The sequence below is a fragment of the Chelonia mydas genome, chromosome 7, assembly GCF_015237465.2.
Source record: "Chelonia mydas isolate rCheMyd1 chromosome 7, rCheMyd1.pri.v2, whole genome shotgun sequence".
Classification (NCBI taxonomy): Eukaryota; Metazoa; Chordata; order Testudines; family Cheloniidae; genus Chelonia; species Chelonia mydas.
The window spans coordinates 70,836,548-70,855,509 of NC_057853.1; the positions used below are offsets into that span (position 1 = coordinate 70,836,548).

At 38.2% G+C, this 18,962-nt stretch overlaps 1 protein-coding gene across 12 annotated transcripts in view; it reads right to left on the reverse strand.

Moving 5' to 3' along the window:
• Window positions 1-18,962, reverse strand: part of PARG (poly(ADP-ribose) glycohydrolase) — a 124,577-nt gene that overhangs the window by 63,176 nt on the left and 42,439 nt on the right. For all 12 annotated transcript variants that reach the window (XR_005226169.2, XR_005226170.2, XM_027829470.3 and 9 more), the window contains 2 exons: window positions 7,170-7,262; window positions 166-323 (listed from right to left, as the gene is read on the reverse strand). Coding sequence is in view for 10 of the 12 variants with exons in the window: in XM_027829470.3 (XP_027685271.1) it covers window positions 166-323; window positions 7,170-7,262 (251 nt within the window). In the remaining 2 variants the exon portion in view is untranslated. The remainder of the gene's footprint in view (window positions 1-165; window positions 324-7,169; window positions 7,263-18,962) is intronic.

The window sequence follows — 18,962 nt, forward strand, 5'->3', positions numbered from 1 at the left end:
ATTGTTTCCCATTTTTTCCTTATAATTTTAGAGGCAATAAATCAACTACTGAATTGGTGTTAATTGCCTTTTACTGATGTGAAAGAAAAAACAGAATTCTCCCCTGAGTGGCTACAATATTTTCCTTGAAGGGTCATCTGCTCCATTTATTCAAGAATGACATACCTGTTGAAGTTAATGTCTGGATAACTAGAATACTCAGACTTCATCTTGGCATTGCGTCGTGGAAAAGTGCAGAAAAAAGCATTGGCTAGAAAACTAGCGATCTGCTCCTGTGACATTGTGATGGAGTGATTCATCTTTTGTTTCAGTAAAGGTATTGGCTACCAGGAGAGAATGGACAAAAAAAAAAAAGAGAGAGAGAGAGAGAAATAATTAGTTTAGCAATTCAAAAAAAAAAAAAGCAGGAGCACAAAATTACATTTGCTAAATTAGAGCAAGGGTAATTTAGGGCCATTGGTTGGTCCTTAAATCAGCAGCACCATTAAAGTCAAGGGCTGTTCAACTAAGATGATTGGGAACTAGCTTGTTTGACAAATAGCAGATTTCTAATCAGTAACAATAAGGCCAACAAAGCACAACTTATCAGAGAAAAAACAGGCTCCAGAGGTGGAAACAGACTGAACGTAGTAATAACTGGGCAATCTTAAAATCAAGTAAGATATATATTATATTTTATTTATTCCAGCAGTTGGATTCTAAAGTTATGCCTGTGGGTAGTTCACTACTCTGTCTCAGCAACTCTTGCCAGGCCTGACATACCTTCTGTACCCCACACATTGGTGTCATTATCTGTATCTAAAAGGTGTTATGTAATATATCTACACAAACTGGTAACATACTTGTCCCAAAAATCATTGCATGGTGTGTGTAAGAGGTGTACACAAAGGGTAATGAATATGTTCCAGAATTATGTTCTTAAAATGTATCTGGCAAGCAATGCTTAAGATACAACTGTTTCAAAGGAATATGATTCTGATTGCTTGAATGTCTCTCCGTTGAAAAGTAGCCAGGATGTGACCAAAGACAAAGAAAAGCACACTGACATGCAAGAAAACAAAGACATCAGGAGAGCAAGTGGAGAAAGATGACCATTTAGCAATCTCAATGGGGGATGAAGATTGCACCCCAGGAAGCCCACCTATCTCTTGAAGCAGGGTCAATGAACTTTGGAAAGATATAAGCAGAGAGAAAAGGCCATTTTGGCATCCTTCACCTGAAGGGATAAAGGAACTGAGCACTTTGAGATCTATGAAGGGTCCTGGCCAGAGAATCTGGTCAGCCATGGTAGAAAAGAGACTTGAGAAACACTTCTTTGAACAAGAGTCTAGTTTGTTGAATCAGATTTTAGTCTTAGAAGTGTATTTTTACTTTTCTTTGTAACCTTTCATCCTTATACTTGGCACCATTCAATCCTCTGTCCCTTTTGTTACATAAATTTGCTTTACTTTTACTATAAAACAATTAAGTGCACTTTTTGAAGGGAAGGGAGTGTAAAACCCACTTAAGCTAACAGGCTGCAGTATATTGTCTCCTTAAAGGAGCAACAAATTTAACTTCTGTTTGTGCACTAAGGAGACTGGACATTGCACTGAGAGGTCTCTAGGGAACTTTCTGGGGGAGTTTGTTACCTGCAAGGCAAGAGTTGGACTGAGAGTCCTGAAGAGTTTACTGGGAAAGCTGAGAAGCTGGTGTGTCAGGGAGTTGTCACACTTCTTAGCAATAGCAAAACTCTCAGCTGCTGAGGCTGAGAGGGTTAACATTAACTCTAAAGTCTGGGAACCTCAGCATACTGTCACAATGCTGTTGCACAATTTAAAGAAAATATATTATTACAGCACTCACCCATTTACAGCTGTAAAATGAGGGGACAAATGTCACCTTAACTATAAAAAATTTAATTACTCAACGATTTATTTTGACTCCCTCATCCAATTTTGTGTTTTGGATAACTAGAAGACTCAAATATCATTTGAATTAAAGAACAAACACAACAAGCACCATTATTATTATATATTTATTTTATGCCTGGCTTACCAATTTGAAGGCCTTCTTTCTTTATCCCCACCCTATAAAACATGTGCAGTGCATAAACTAGAAATTCTGTCCCTTTCTGATATGCCTGAGGAGGAAGATGTTGGATGGAGTGGAGGAGCTGGAGAAGAATTTAGTTCACCATTTTCACTCCTGTGAGGAATCACTGTTCAAATCTTATTTGATCACAGGTGGAAACCAATTTGGAGAATCTCATTCTACATTCTAAGTGGGCATCTGTCCACAGCACAAAAATTAGCACGACTAGCAGTCCATGATATAAAAAGGACCAAATTTAGCAATACATTTACAGGACAAGACTAAAGTGGATTAACAGAGCTGTGAATAGGCCTGGGATGAGATCAGGAATGACATGCACTGGCAAAAATGAATCGAGAAGGTTGTACAGAGCCAACTTACAACTATTCACATTTGTAACTTGTATGATTAAACCTTTATTGACACCATTTGTTACCACTTATATTCAATCTATCTTAATCTCACAATTCCATGCAACATCCTCAGGCTGAAGATGCCTCTCTCCAAAGAATTTACAAGTCTACATAATGAATGTTATGAAGACCAGGACACCATAATTAAAGATTAAGGGAAGCATAATTAGCCAGAATGGAATAGTAACTTTTTTATTATTATTATTAAAATAACCCTAATGAAGACCAAAACAAAACAAAAAAGTTTGGGGGCCAGAAAATGAAAAGAAATACTGAAAATAGGAGCCACCAACTTTCAAAGTTATCCAGGAAAAAACAAAACGTCTTAAGTAAAGACTAATAAAGAACAGCGTCTTACAAAGAATATTTCCCCCCCTCCCTATCTATAAGTTCACATCAGACAAAACTATCCTTTGGGGTTGTCCACACAAAACACTACAGTGGCAAGCACTGTAGCACGTCAGTGTAGACACTACCTACTCCAACAGGAATGGTTCTTCTGTCGGTGTAGGTAATACACCGTCCCGAGAGGCAGTAGTGAGGGTGACAGAAGAATTGTTCTGTTGACATAGTGCTGTCTATATGGGGACTTAGGTCATCTTAACAACGCCACTCTGGAGCGTGGATTTTCACACCCCAGCCTATGTAGTTAAACCAACCCAATTTTCTAGTGTTCACCAGGTCTTTGAATCTGCTCACTATTCTGACAAGGCACTTGCTCATTAGTAATGGCTGTGAAACATCTGTGGCCACTGAAGATGGTCCCTCCTTCTTATCTGAACACCAAACATGGCTTTTAAACTCATGAGAGTAATGTTAACAGATGCACTAAGCATATTCTGCAAGTTTTCACCTCCACAAAATGTTCTATAGTGAACAGGATGTCAGCTAAAGAAACTTAAAAGGGGCTATAACCCAAAGCAGACTCTCCTTGCTGGCAGCTCTATTTGGGAGTTCTGCCAACAAATTAACAGGGGTCATACACTACAAAGAATCTTCAGTATCTGGTTTTATAAATCATCATGAGCTGCATCTCTGAGTGGTCTACAAGATCTGGAGAGGGGAGCAGGTTTCTGCCCCTTTATAGAAATGCTACCCTCCCCTAGACAGCAGCCACAGATTTAGGATATGTCTATACTGCAGTCAGAGTGTGCGACTGCTATTTGAGTGGACACATACCTGAGTTAGCTTTAATAAGCTAGCTTGCGTCCTGGAGCAACGAAGACATGACAGCAAATGCTTCAGCATGAGCTGTATGAGCCCAAGAACCTTGGGTAATTACTCGCAGGGCTAGCCTGCACTGAAGTGCACACTGTTGTGGCTTCACTACTCCAGGACCCAAGCTAACTAGATTAAAGTTAGCTCCGGTATGTCTACTTGAACTGCCATCACACCCTGTGGCTGTAGTGTACACACACACACACAATGGAAGCATCTCTGAAAGGGTATCTTCTGTCCCCACTGCCTGCAAACAGCACACCTACAGTAAGAGGGAGATAGCTGTAAGTATGAGGGGTGGTAACTGCAGGAAGCTGGTCTTCACCCCAGCTGGCAGCAATGCGGGACAGCCACTTTACTGGTAGGGCTGTAGGAATTCCAAAAGGCTTGAATGGGTAAAAGGAGAGAACCAGGGTAAGCATATTGGAGCCACTGCAGAGACTGAAGGATAGAGATTTATATCCACTTCCCTCTCTCTAAATTCTTTGGCAATAAGTGGGAAGTGGGTGTTTTTGTTTGTTTGGGGGGGGAGGTTGTCTCTTCTTGATAAGTAAAACGACTGCAAAAGGAGCATCCAGTTTGCACAGTGCAATTAGAAGTTTACACAAAATTCAAAGGTGGACTATAGCATTTATATAAAAACTAAGCTTTTCGTTATTACTGTTAATTTTATCATTAAATTCCACACCATTCAGTGAAAAAAATATGCTTTCCATTACTACCACACCCATTTTTGCTTTGTGTTTCTTCCTTCTCTATTTGCCTGTTTTTCTCCTTCCTCGTGTCTTTCCTCTTTTCTTCAATGCACATTTCCTCCTTGTGTTAATTTCCAGTTCTCATCTCCCATGAGCTTCACTCCCATGAAAATGATCAGCAATGAAGCAGTTAATGCTCACATTTAAAGCATCATCACTAGGTTTTAGAGTTAACCAATCAATTAGATGAATGGGGGTGATGGAGTTCACACTTCTCCAAGCTACCGTTTCAAGTTCTGTGCAAAGTGATCCATGTTTTCAATGTCTGCTTTCCAACAACGAGAAACCAACTTTCCTCTTCCCCAGTGGAAGTTAGGATTCTGTAGAATGTGAACATGCCATCTCTCTTACACATACACACACACACAAAACATACATTAGAAAGGCTGAATCCAGGCCAGGGGCTATGTTTTTGACATTTCTGATTTAGAGTAATTATTCAGCATTAACTAGGAAATACTGTTGCAGAGCTATAAAAATGTCTTGAAACGTTTTGTTAAAGAGGAGAAACTGTGTATTGGCAGAATAGAATGTGTTAGAATAAAAAGAGATGTATCACTTTAGACAACACAAGAGAAAGCAAAACCCTCAGATGCATGCAGTATTTTCACGAATGTATTAGCACATCAATAATCTCTGCATTAAATCCTTGGCTATCATTCTTAGTTTCTAAGGAGACCTTCAAAAAGGGGTACAGATTCCCACTCATCTCTAGTAAATTGACCATTTTGTATTTTTACTAATCTACTGGCATGTCTACTGTAAGATTAGGAAACCAAATTGGCTCTCATCTACCATTCTGGTTTGCAAAAAGAAAAGGAGTACTTGTGGCACCTTAGAGACTAACAAATTTATTTGAGCATAAGCTTTCATGAGCTACAGCTCACTTCATTGGCATGCTCACGAAAGCTTATGCTCAAATAAATTTGTTAGTCTCTAAGGTGCCACAAGTACTCCTTTTCTTTTTGCGAATACAAACTAACACGGCTGCTACTCTGAAACCTGTCATTTTGGTTTGGTAACTTGACTTCAGGAGATGCAGAGTTTGAAAAGCCACATTTTCATACGAGCAAAAGCAATTACACATCTGAAAAAAAGGATGAAATTAATGCTCTTTAGATTTTAGAAACTGAAATCAAACTAGCAGACCCTGCTATCCTTTAATCATAGCTGACAGCATGAAAAATTTTACTCTGCATTAAAAGAAGTCTGAAAAATTTCCTCATTTCTTCATCCCTTCTTCTAGCTCTTCCCTCCCAATTAAACAATTGCCATCTTTGCTTCTGGTTCTCCACAAATGCAACAAGCATAGCTTCAGTGGAGCTGGGTCATTATGTTTTAGCACTAGCTGTAAAGAGACATTTCCTGTGTGAACAGGTGCAATAAGTAGAATTATTGGATATACAATCCTAGGAGACATGCAATAAATGAAATCTTCATTAAGAATGTTTTGATATATTTTTATAAAATGTGAAGTTATTAAATTTATATTCACTGAATTTAGATATCTCTTTTGGCTACAGGTTTTTCTTTCTCCATATATTCATCTGTTCATATTAGGGCTCTGTAAGACTGGGTTATGATATCACAGAAGAAAAAATGGAAGAAAGATTGAAAAATCCTGTTTCACAGAATTCAGTTTATTTAGCTAAACTATACTGCTGTTGTAGATTAAGTCATTTCAGTGTATAAAATAGATTTCACTACTGCATCTTAAGTTCAGCTACATCTAAACTCAAAGAGTGACCTAGAGATAGTATAAAATGGTCAATAACTCATCTCTCAAATAGAAACATTTCAAGGCAGTAAAACTCCTTTAAAATATGCAGAATTTAATCATCTTGGTGTCCTGTGCATGCTGAACTCACTTTTAAAAGCTTTGTAGCTGTCAGAAAAGTTCTTCCAGCCAAATGACTGGTAAAAAGACCAGAAAATATTTTCTGAATTCGTGTCCTTTGTAAACATCCTCTTTAGCATAACTAAGCAGGGCAATGCTTTTCTATTCCAATACAAACACCTTACTTTTGAAAAACCTATTTTAAAAGTTGAGACAGTCGTGCTTACTAATTAGAGGCTCTATCCTGCAAATGCTTACTCATCTAAATAGCCTTTACTCACACGAACAGTCCTATTGAGTTTGAGGTGACTATTCCCAGCAGTAAGCATTACACCAACTAAGAAGTGCCTAAAGGATTTGGCCCTATTACAATAAAGTAAAACATTCATGATCATTACTGAGAACCGTATATTCACAGACACTGCGGAGGTGTAAATATAATCATGTATTTTTATACGTAAAAGAAGAAATGAAGAAAGCCTTATCTGAAGCATTATTCACATAAGATTAAAATAGCTTTAAAAGTGGTTTAAATCCAAAAGGCTAAAAAAATCAACTAAAATATTTTAAAAGTTTAAAAATTTCATGGTCATTTCATTAGAAAGAACAACAAGACATTCTAATATATATAGAATTTTGACTGATGGCTTAAATTAAGGTTCAGAAATGAGACAGTGAGTTTTTAATGTTCTTTTGTACCATTGTGGGTGTGTGTTGTCTTCCCTGTTCCCTAGGCCTCAGCTAAATGAGACAGAACCACCACAGCTTTCAATAAGAAACGTAACATGGCTATGGCATTTTGACCCCAGCAATTAGTTATAGTTTATAGGAAATTAATCTGCCCTGGGGGTGTACCTATTTTTGCTTACTTACCTGAGTGCAGATACTAGGGAGACAAAGTGCTAGCTTCACCATATCAGGCAAGATGGACTGGAACAAATGCTGAGACTCTGCATCTTCGAGCACCTACAAAAAGAAAGATTTCTTTTGCACCAAAAATGTGATTGATATTAATAAGATAAAGACTGCACAGGTCCACTTTTCACATTGGAAAATAGTTAACATTAGGCAAGCTAATCTTAAATTATTTTGTTTAATAATCTCTTCATTCCTATAGCATCTTTCATCCAAAGTTTTCGATTAACTTTACAAACTAATTATCTTTCCCAATAATCTGTAAAGTACAGAGTAGGTAACCATTATCCACCCATTTTACTTATATGGATGATGAGAGGAAAGGTTAAGTGACTTGTCCAAGACAAAATAAGACGCAAATGACAAGGTGAATGTAGAATCCAATTAGCCGCTAATTAATCTCTAATGTAATAAAAGACAAGAAAATGGTTATCCAAAGAAACTTTATAGAGTTAAATAATAAAGTTACTAAGAAATAAGAGCCAAAGGGTAGAGAAACCTAAGACGTATAGGCAAGAGAGAAGAGATGTTTCTAGCTGTAATTTAAAATGAAATGAAGAATTGCTGATGGAGAGAGAAACAGGAAGAATGTTCCCAGATCTCCCAACTGTCCTGGGTTTAACTGGACAGTCCTGCTTTGATCCCAAAAACCCTCTGTCCTGGTTGAAGTGAACATTTCCTCCATTCAGGGCTGCCCTGCGGATGGAGTTTGCCCTGGAGCCCACTTTGAGAGGTGCCCCAAACCCAGTGGTGGTGGTGGTGTGACATGGCACACAGGGTCTCACAGCACCACTCACATTTGGCCTGTCTGCTTCTCCATCTCCGCTTCTCCTCTAAATGTGATTGGTGTTGCAATCCCATGTGCTAGGTTGCAACATCAATCAAATCTGGCCAGTCTGTCCTTCCATCTCTATGTGGATGGACCAAACCTGAGTGGTGCTGCATACCGCTTTAGCCACCTGAAATTTTGGGAGGTATATGTTCCAGGTGGCAAAAGCTGCAGTAGAGAAAAATTAACATTGGCTAGACTGTGTGGAAGCTTAAAAAAAACGGGGGTCAGGGAAATCCCAGGAACTTTTCACTCAAGATTACCAGTTTATACCAACTGGGGAATTGGTTAAGCTCAACTGAAGTCAAGAGAGCTACATTAATTTACAGCAGCTGAGGATGTGGCCTACAATCTTTGAGGGGAAGTGGCAGGTCTGAATACATCTGGTAGTTCTCTGCTTTTTTTTTTTTTGCTCAGCCAATTTCCTCTTCTCCTCCCTCCTCTTATTTGATGTCACTCCATCTGTGTATATTTTTATTCTAGTTTAACACAAGGCACTGAAGGAATCTGAAGAGCAAGATAGTTGGGTCCCTCCAATAGGCAACTAAGATCATTACCTTCACCAACAACGACCCCCAAAATCTGGAGATCTAGTATTCCATAGTTTTGAAGCCAAATTGTCAATTTAGAACATCCAGAATTGCTTTCTAAATATTTTATATATTGTACACACCAAAAATATGTATAGTAGATAGTGGACTTCATATGAAAAACACTGATGAGTGTTATTTACTTTAGACACGCATAAGAGTTCAGAGATTAAATAATCAAAAGTTACAAAGAAAATATTTCTTTTTAGTCATATATTTAGTAATTTTCCTGCTTCAAGTGTCCATTATATGATTTCACTACACACTGAAGTCTCTTTGAAACTCTGCAGATAGATTTCTTGCAAAGGAGACCTTCTAGCTTCCACTGGACCACCATATACTACTTCAGTTCTTCACCTTTGTGGCTTGTTCTTCCCTTAAAACTTCTGCCTTCAATTTTCCCCAAATTATTTCTACAGCATGTACAGGAGATGCGAAGGAATGAATATAAGTGCTTAGGAAGTTAAAGGAACTTATGAAACAAACTAAATATGTGAAAGAAAGGAGGATAATACAACCCTAATACATACGTAGTGTGGCTCTAGTTTATTATTTATAACTAGGTGAAAGTCCGTGCTGTCATTCAGGGGTAAATTTGTAAAGCATAAAAAAGCCAAAAATGGCTGAAAACTTAAAAATTGGACATAGAAGTCCATGAATTCCAGTAATGATTGAGTCTGATGATATTCTAGACAAAAAGAGCACTCAACCATCCTTGAAGCTTTTTCCTTTGCTTTGCACTGAGTCAGACATCCGAGGCTTCAGAGTGAGACATAGACAGAATGACAATCCTAGAATCTTATTATAAGATGTTCATGTGAAAAAAAAAAAAAAAAAAGACTATGATGTAGAGTTTTAAATTTCCATTTAACACTCTGAATTAAAGCTCGTCTTGCGAAGAAAGTTGCAAGTCTGAGAAATCTGAAGGAAATTTGGCTGCAGTGGAGCAACTGAGTGCAAGTTATATATCAATCTATTAACAATACATATTTTCAGAAATGGGACATGTCTTAATAAAAATTGAATAAGGCACTTACTGCACTGCAGTGGCTGGCTGCTGGCTTCATGTACATTTGCACTTTTGTGCAGTAAAAAACATGGATATCAAAGTTAACATCTAAAATCTAGGTTTCAGAGTAGCAGCTGTGTTAGTCTGTAACCGCAAAAAGAAAAGGAGGACTTGTGGCACCTTAGAGACTAACAAATTTATTTGAGCATAAGCTGTAGCTCACGGAAGCGTATGCTCAAATAAATTTGTTAGTCTCTAAGGTGCCACAAGTCCTCCTTTTCTTTTTATCTAAAATCTAGTACCCTTCAATTTTAGCAGGAAACTTTAAAGATGTTGGCTTGTTCTCCCACAGCACAAACACCCCCAAATAATGAGATAAACAAAAAAGTGTTGCAAGCCTGGAATTTCAGACTTCAAGCCATAAAATAAAATGAATACATATATAAATTAAATCTATTCAAAAGAAGACATTTAACCTTAAGTGTCACCAGGCTGTCAAATTCTGATATTCTCTCTCCTTTGGGTAACGCTTCCTGTCTTTTAAAACTGACACATGAATAGTAGCCGCCATGCTTTGCTGACTGCCACAAACTATACAGTATCACTTATCTGGTGACACACTATGGTACTGAACTTTGTCATAGCTGTCAACACTTCAACCTTTTGTTTATGCTCCTTTGCAAAAAATGTAATGATAGTATGACACACATCCTTCCTGAAACAGAACCAAGGCCAGCAACTTCACAAGTCTGATGGCAAATACGTAATTAAATGAATATAAGTGCACATTTTAAACTCTGAAATTCTGCTTTCCTTTTTCCCTTTCTTTTCCCTCCTTATGCCCCTACAAGAGCATCTTCCTCTGTCTCTCTTACCCACCTATAAGTTTAATTAGGAATCCTCCCTGTACAAATCATGAGGCAAAGTACAGACATTTATGCACAGGAGTACTTTCACTGGGACTACTCACGTGCATGAAGTTAAGCATGGAATAAGTGTTACCAGTATCAGGACCTAAAGGCCTAATCCTAGAGCACCTACACAAGTGAATAATCCCACTGATTATTTTAACAGAACTCATTTACCTGAGTAAGGGCTACAAGACTGGGTGCTAAATCCACAAGCATACCAAGGATCTCCCAGCTTTTTCTCTAGGGATCATCATTGCTTTCAACCCTCTCCTTTTTACAAGGCAGAGTTCCCTAAATAGTTTTCACCATAGATTCACAGTGCTTTTACCTAGAAAAGGGGGTGGGGGGGTAATGAAGGGGGTACTTCCCCTTTTTCCCCAGCCCACTAGATCTTCTCAACAACACTTCTAAACTTAACTAAACTATCAAGTTTTCAGGAGGAAACAAAACACACTAACGTGACTGTTGCAGGATGCAGACCAAGAGCACACCCCCTTATGGCCTGACAAACCATTGCAACCACTGTGACTCAATTTCCCTCCTAGTTTTTACCAATAATTCTCTTGGTCATCGGCACAGTTCCACTGCTGAGGTGACTTAACCCTCTGGCCAAGTCACAAGAACCCCTTCTGGGCTCTAAAGTCCAAACACACACAGAAGTCTTCCAGTCATTCCTTCCTGAGGGTCTGTCTTCTTGTCACCTCAGTTCCAGCCCTTCCTTCCCAGGCTCAGCAACAAGACATCCTGGGCTCTATTCAGTCCAGTCTTCCCACTTATATAAAGGGGACATTGGAGGGTGGGAGAGTGCAAACCAAGTGGCAGTACAAGTGGAACTCACACCCACCCTCTATGGATTCCTGGCCCGGGGAACACTAAAAATTGGACTGACTGAACCCCATAACCACTTCCTGTCTTGCTTCTCTTTTCTTCTATACTACCAGCTTTCCTGACTGCCCTCCTAATTCTTTATAGAGCACAGACTCCCAAGATTCCTCTCCCGGGAGTCCTCTCTACTTGGCTCTCCTCTTACTGAGATGCTGCCTTTATATCTCCCAGTGCACCCAGCTCCTAGTCATCTGATTGTCACATGACTTTAATTCATTTCTTCCACCTGGGGACATGGGGTAGGGCGGGCTCAGGTGTAGATGAACTCTAACCTCCTTACAAGTCCACTCACTCTGTGACAGTGGCAATGAGAAAAAGTGATACAATACTTTAATTATAATAATAATAATATTGTGATCAGATTCAAATGATAAAAATCTATTCTTCTTGAGCGCAGATGCCCAAACTTTGGAACACTAAGCCATGCTCATTTGTGGATAAATTTACATTATTTCTCTTTTTCTAACTTAAGGTACAGAAGCATAAAAATTGTTGCCAACATTTTTCTTGATAGAGGGAAATAAAAAACATTAGCAATAAAAACCTATAATTGACCAGTTAGGTCCTTACTTTTTTAATATGTACTTACCCTTTGCGGCATTTTTTGGGCAACTGGATTTGAAACTAAGTTATATAACTGAATGAAATCTACAGTGTATTTTACCTATCACCAAAAATTTTGAAGGAATATTTAAAGCTTTAAGATCTTTTTAGGAGGGTTTTATTTCTCAGGGAAGCTCTAGGGTTTATTTACAAAACATGAGCTGCTATTTGCCAAATATAATTTGGTAATTTCATCAAGGTTTGCACCTGAGTGGTTGACTAAATGACTATGACTTAGTGATGCAAATGGTTTAATGAGTTGTAGCAGAGGTAAGAGCTCCTGGCCAAGCATACTTGACTTGCAATTTAGCAAAATGAACATTTATACTGCAGCAAAAGAAGCTTGACTAAACACTGCCATAAGTAATGACTGCTTGTCAATATAAACTGGTCCTCCAAATATAATGAACAAATGTGCCTGACAGCCCAAATGAGAAGAGGCTGAGGTAGCATGTGGTGGTAGTGATGGCAGGGAGTTTAAATCTAAATCTGACAGCCCATCAAACCAAACAAACTAAACATACGAAACATGCACTTAGACAACTCTATCCATCACATAAGAAGGTAGAATAATGAAGCCAAAAAGACAAAAACAACATGCAGAGACAGCAATGGCTTAACATTTTCTACTTGGTTGTTTTCTCTTCCCCATATTAACTTGCTGTGACAGGATGCTGACTGACTGAACAACACTTCAGTAACAAAATGAATGTTTCCTTCAGACCTGATGAAATCTGTGTTTCCCAACTGTAATTTATTTTGGTCATTTTACTCCTTTCTGCTCTTCAACCTGCAGTGGTATTGTTTGTAAGAAAACATTTTTCCTGTTTTAAAACATCTTGTTTCATATTTGGAATCAGTTTCCACAATACTAGTTACTGTCATGACCTGCCTTTCCAGCTAAGCAGTTTCGCCAACTATTGTAACAGTAGATGCAATATAGATGGAGGTGGTAACCACTCTACAGCTAAAACAATTATTGGTGATTTTATGTGACGCTGTATTATCATGTCTACTGCATTCAACTTAAGGAGTTTTATGTTTAAATTTAGCAGACTATAATATTTCCCCCTAAACAAAATACCCTCAATATTCCTAGTGCCTAATAAAATCAATATAATATTAATTTCTGGATTTTACATATATATTAATTATATTATATTAATAAATAAATAAATAAATGTGCACACTCAGTAGCCACATACACACACATTCAGAAGCCAGCAGAGAGATTCTGAATCAATAATATAGTTCCAGGAATGAACAAAAAATATGAATGAAGCAGATTTTATTCTTGTATTGACAAAGTAAGAGCAAACTGAAATTCTGGGTTAAAGGAGTTTAATATGAATTTTACTCCCATAAGAAGAGAAAGTGCAGAGAGGTCATTTGACTATTAAGTCACATTCATAAAATTCAGTCCCTTTTTGTGTATCAAAGGGATAAGGGCATGGAAAAGAAAATAAAGCAGAGCAATAATAATTAAAAGTAAAACACATTGTTCCCATTTGGGGAGGGAGCAATAAGCATTTACTATATTAATTTACAGATTTTAATTTGTTTGTTTCTTTACCAAGGCCACAATTTTGTCCTGCTTATATACATTCAAAATGCTGCTGCAAAGGTCATTTTCTTAGCTCATCGCTTCGACCAGGTCACCCCTCTTTGCATCCCTCCATCAGTTTCCCTTTCTCCATCAGATCAAATATAAGCTGCTTGTCTTCATTTTCAAGCCCTATTCCCAAAGTTGCCTATCATGTCTCATACACTGGTGAGATGCTGACTCTCATCTCCCTTCAGTCAATGATGTCACCCTTCAACATGCACTCATTAAGCTTCCAAAAGAGTACCTTTCTTGTGCTTTCGAAGAGTTCTTTGTATACAACTGTAAAGCTACCTCATTATCCTCCTTCAAATACCTCCTTAAAACTATCCCTTGCAGTGAAGCCTACACAAAAAACTTTAAAATGGTTAGGCAGCTGGAGTCCTATGAGAACTGCCTATCACATTAACCAATACTGTCTCCTTGTTTTCTTGTGCTTCCCTGATCTGTTGTCTTTTGTCTTATACTTCAGGCCCTTTTTGTCTTATACTTAACTTTCGATATAGCAGATTCGCAATATTAGACTTCCACCCCAATTTTGACAGTGGGAGTCCCCGCTCTCAGACCCCAGAAGCTGATAATGGGAGCCCCAGGCAACCAACAGTGCAAAATCGTGGAAAAGTAATAATGGACTTTTCTGCAATTTTCCATGGCTTGTCCACAACTCAGCTGCAATTTTTTGACAATCATCCTGCAATTCAAGTTGGGCCTTACTTAGACTGTCAGCCCTTTGGGGCATGGACCATCTTTTTGTTGTGTGTTTGTACAGCACCTAGCACAGTTGGGTCCCAGTCCATGACTGATAGTCCTAGGTGCTACCACAATATAAACAGAACAATTTTCTATCATACATCAATATTTTACCAGAAAGAAGAATAACCTCACCAATAACCATTCAGGACTCCCCAAGAGGCATATGATAAACGCTAAAACAGAAGTGATTCAAAACACTGGGGATTCCGAAAAGTAATTTTGCCTATGAGTTTATTTGGTAAATATTTATAAACTACATATTAATCTAACCTGTTCCTGGTTTCACTGAGAAGAGATCCTCAGGACACTTTATAAACAGTGATTTAACTCAAACTGCTGTCTATCACATAACCCTGGCTTCTTGATTGGGAGATAATTATGATTCCACTTTGACTGCATTGTGCCAGCACAAACCTATACATTTTATTAATGGTTTGTGTCAGGGACTGATACCCAGATATGAGGGTGCAGTTCTCTAGTAAGTATACATATATAGCCTTGTACCATGTAAAGCAAACTATTAATCATTGTCTTTATCCAAAACACTGTAGAAAGCATGACAAGAAAGCCTACAGCCTGGCAGCAAAAAAAACAGTAAGTGTTTAGGCTTTTATTTTTATTCTTACTTTACGAATTGTTAATGAATTTCCAACACTATAGGAAAACAAAACAAAAAACAGCCAAACAAATGAACTCCCTCCTCTCCCCTTTTTAAGTTATCACATGAAACTAATTAAGTAGGAAACACACTCTGCTGTCAACTCCATCCCATTACTCAGATAATCTTCCGATGAGAAACCATAGGAAGGACAAAGTAATCTTTGGAGGGATGAGAAAAATCACAACACAGGATTATGCAGAGAAGAACTTTATTTGAAAAAAAGAGAAATGTTTCTGACATTTATCAAAACCACAAACTGACACTTTGAAAAGAAAAAGGAAGACAGGTTACAAGAGAGAAGTTAATTCATTTTTGTTTAATTTTTTTGAAGGCTCATATATGTCTCCTGCCAACTGAACCCTGAAATGATCTCTCAGGTCTATCAACCTTGACAACTGCAGCTTCATTCTTACAGTTTTTCAAATTTTTAAATAAAGTCCAAACGGTTAATGAGAAATAATTATAAAAAGTGTATTAAATTTATTTTTATGACTCATTTTAATGTACTTTTTAAAAAAACAGTTTATATTTCACCACAGTACTGGAAAGATAACATTTCCCTCATGGGCATGGACATCAACCTGGGTCTGGGGAATGACATACTATACTTTTTACATCTCAGTTGCTGGTCTGCGTCAGTAATGATTGAAAGTCATTGACGTCTGAAGGTCACTTATGTGAAATAACCGGCCATCTCCCTAGCTATGAAGGATTGTTCACATCAGTACTTTCCTTTGTCCAAGTGATGGGGCTTCCAACACTTACTCTGAGACTAGTCAAAAGCCTAACAGATTTCATCATCAGGCACTCTGATATTCAGTCTATATTTTTTCCCCCACTGATCTTGGTTCCATTATCCTTAAAATGTTTAATGACTTCCTTCTTTACTATATGGCCCATGAGTGAAAACTAATTTACTCCAGAAGCTTTTCTGTCATCATGAAATTGCAAGAGTAGAGCTCCATCATTTTATGAGCACCAGCAGACCCCTACGAGGGAAGGCCTAGTAACTATGTACTACAGTTGAAAGATGCTGGATTGAAGTCATGGAGTCTGAAGCATTACCCGAAATGAGCTGCAGCACAGGCAGCAGCAGCAGCAACAACGCAAGCTTCCCAACACTGACCATCCAATGTGCTCCACCCCTCACCTGAGCAGATCGTCTCTAGGAGTCAGCTTCCATGACTACTCAAATCTTTGACACAGGTACTGCTGAAACTGCCAAAAAAGCTGATATACATCCTCTCCCACTGGCAGGAATAGTAGGTTCAACCTATTACCTTTTTGATTGTAGAATCTCCCCAATAATATTGGCTACCAGAGAAGCGCGGGCCAGTTTGGCTAGAAATATTAAATTCTGTTTCTTCTCACACATACATGCTGTACTTTGGGTCAACCCATTGCTGAAAATGGACAAGAAATCATTAATGGGTAGAGTGGATGGATAAGGGGATAATTTGGGTGTCTCAGTTGATCGCAGAGATCAGTTTCTCCTATTCCAAGAACTCCAACCCTGCAATCTACTCGGTCCACCTGCATGACATTACCGGCAGCTTAAGCATCTCTTGAAGGACATTTGAGCCTGATGCGCTGGAAGGACCAGAGACTTCAGAATTGTTGTTGATGTGGTGAGAGCTTCATTAAGTTCACCCAACCAACTGGAGCCCATTATGGCTTACAGGCCCTAAAGACCCTCCCTAATTTAACTGCCTGCACCATGCATGTATATCCTTGAACACTAGCCAATGGCGCAGTGCCTTGAAAAACATTAAAAACTCTATCCAGCAGAGAATTATATTTCATGGATACTGGTCCCCATATAGGTTACTGTGGACAGGCCTTGCCAAAAAGAGACTCCTGCTGGAGATGTGGGTTTCCTGCAGCCACAAACTGTCTCAAAAGTTTTGCAGCTGATACAATCCTTTTGGCTAGAAGTAAGTAGGAAGATTAATATGATAATAGATATCTCCTTAAAAATTACTTCCCACACTGTGTTTAGCAATTTATCCCTTCATCCTGGAAAATCTCCATCTCACAGAAAGCTTGGTTCTCCAGAGCAGTGCTTGAAACCAAACAACTACCTCACACCTCAGATACATTTGAAAAGATTTGCTCTAACTTTTTAGAATCTTTGATTAATCTTTACAAAATAGAAACCAAAATGTCACTTTTTTGCTTCCCCTCCTCCCTTTCCATTCCTCTTCTTTTACTGCTTTGGTCTTTTGTCTCTGTTCTTCTCTCATAGGGGTGGGTGGAACCCAATAAAATAAGTTTTTTTGAAAGGGTGTCAGAAAGCATTGTAATGGTGGCGTTTTTCAAAAGTCTACCAAGAACAGGCTTGACACCAAAAACTTGATTTGTGGATGCCACGAAAAAGGCAACCTATATTAACAAATTTCATTCACTACTAACATGGTCCATTTTTGAATCAGTGTTCCCAGCTGCCAGCACTGCACACCTAACATGACAGAGAGCCCTACTTGAACAATATCTCTAGTAATAAAGATGCCATGTGCCTAATCAGAACCCCAGTAACACCTGGTGCAAACTCACGGCCTTCAGTAAGTAGACAGCTCTTGGTAAGCAATTCTGTTGATGAGGATACTATAAGGAATAGACTCCAACTCACTTTCTAAGAGGAGACAGCAGGAGTAAAAAAGCAGTTAAAAACCTTCAGTTACAAGAATAAGCAGATAGGACTTCGAAGACAGACTGGAAATATCTGTAAATGGCACTGCCATTTTTTTCCACAGCCACTTTTCAGGATAGCACTGCACTTCAAAGTTTTGAAAGATTTTACCTCTGAAACTTTTTCAGTGGCACAACTATTTCTGACACCTATTATGTGGGGACACCATGAAATAAAGCAAGAAGAGGAATGTTCTGATGAAAGAGCTTGTAGCTCACTCATTTGTGACAAGGAATTGTTGTGGATAATGGCATAGTTTTCATACAACCTAATGATTACAGTAAAATCTGCCTAAAGCAACCACTCAAAAGACCTGACAAAAATCTGACTGATGAGCAGAGGTGGCTTTCAAATGAAGGCTGCATATATAGGTACCTTCAAATTAATTAGATGTCTAATAGAAGCGGTCTCTTGCATAGTTTCACTGCATTTTAAAAATCTAAAATACATCTTTCCATATGGCTTAATGCATATGTACAAACTTTATGCGCACATAACATAATTATAACACCACATCTGTTACAAGTGAGTAACCTACTTTCCTCCCCACCACACCTAAGGCAAATCTGTTTCTATGCCACGCTCATCACCATGGTGCCTGCATATGCCATTTTTTAATAATCGCTGATAGATATGGAAAATCACCTATATGCCTGTAATTCAATCCTTATTGCTATTGTCTAAAATGTTTAGCCTCTACATTTTAAATCTGTACATTTCAGATAAATACGCTTCCAATATTTGAAGTAACTTTTTTCAGTTCTTCACATATTAGAGATGTTTATATTTTGTTCGGTATGGGGAAAAATTCATTTCTGTTACTTTGAACAGAAAACCCTCCACCGAACATTGACAAAACCATTTCAGTTTAGATTACTCTTTTTTAATCTGATGTAATGAAATTTTTTCAAAACATCTGGACTAAAATGAAATCCAGAATGGAGCAGTGGATAGGTTATTTCAGGCCTTAGGACATGTTGTTTCTTGCTTAAAAAGCCTACATTTGTAGTGCTGACCTCTCTCAACAATGCTTACTTCTGTTAGCACTGTCCAGCCAATTACGAAGATAATTTATCAAAAACCCAGTCATCAGTACAACAAGCCTGTACTTTAGATTTTCCTTTATTCTGGTTTCATTGATTACAGCACTCATTTATTCAAGCAGTTGGTTCAAACAAAAACATATCAAGGACTATTCCAGTCTTCCCTATGTGAAGG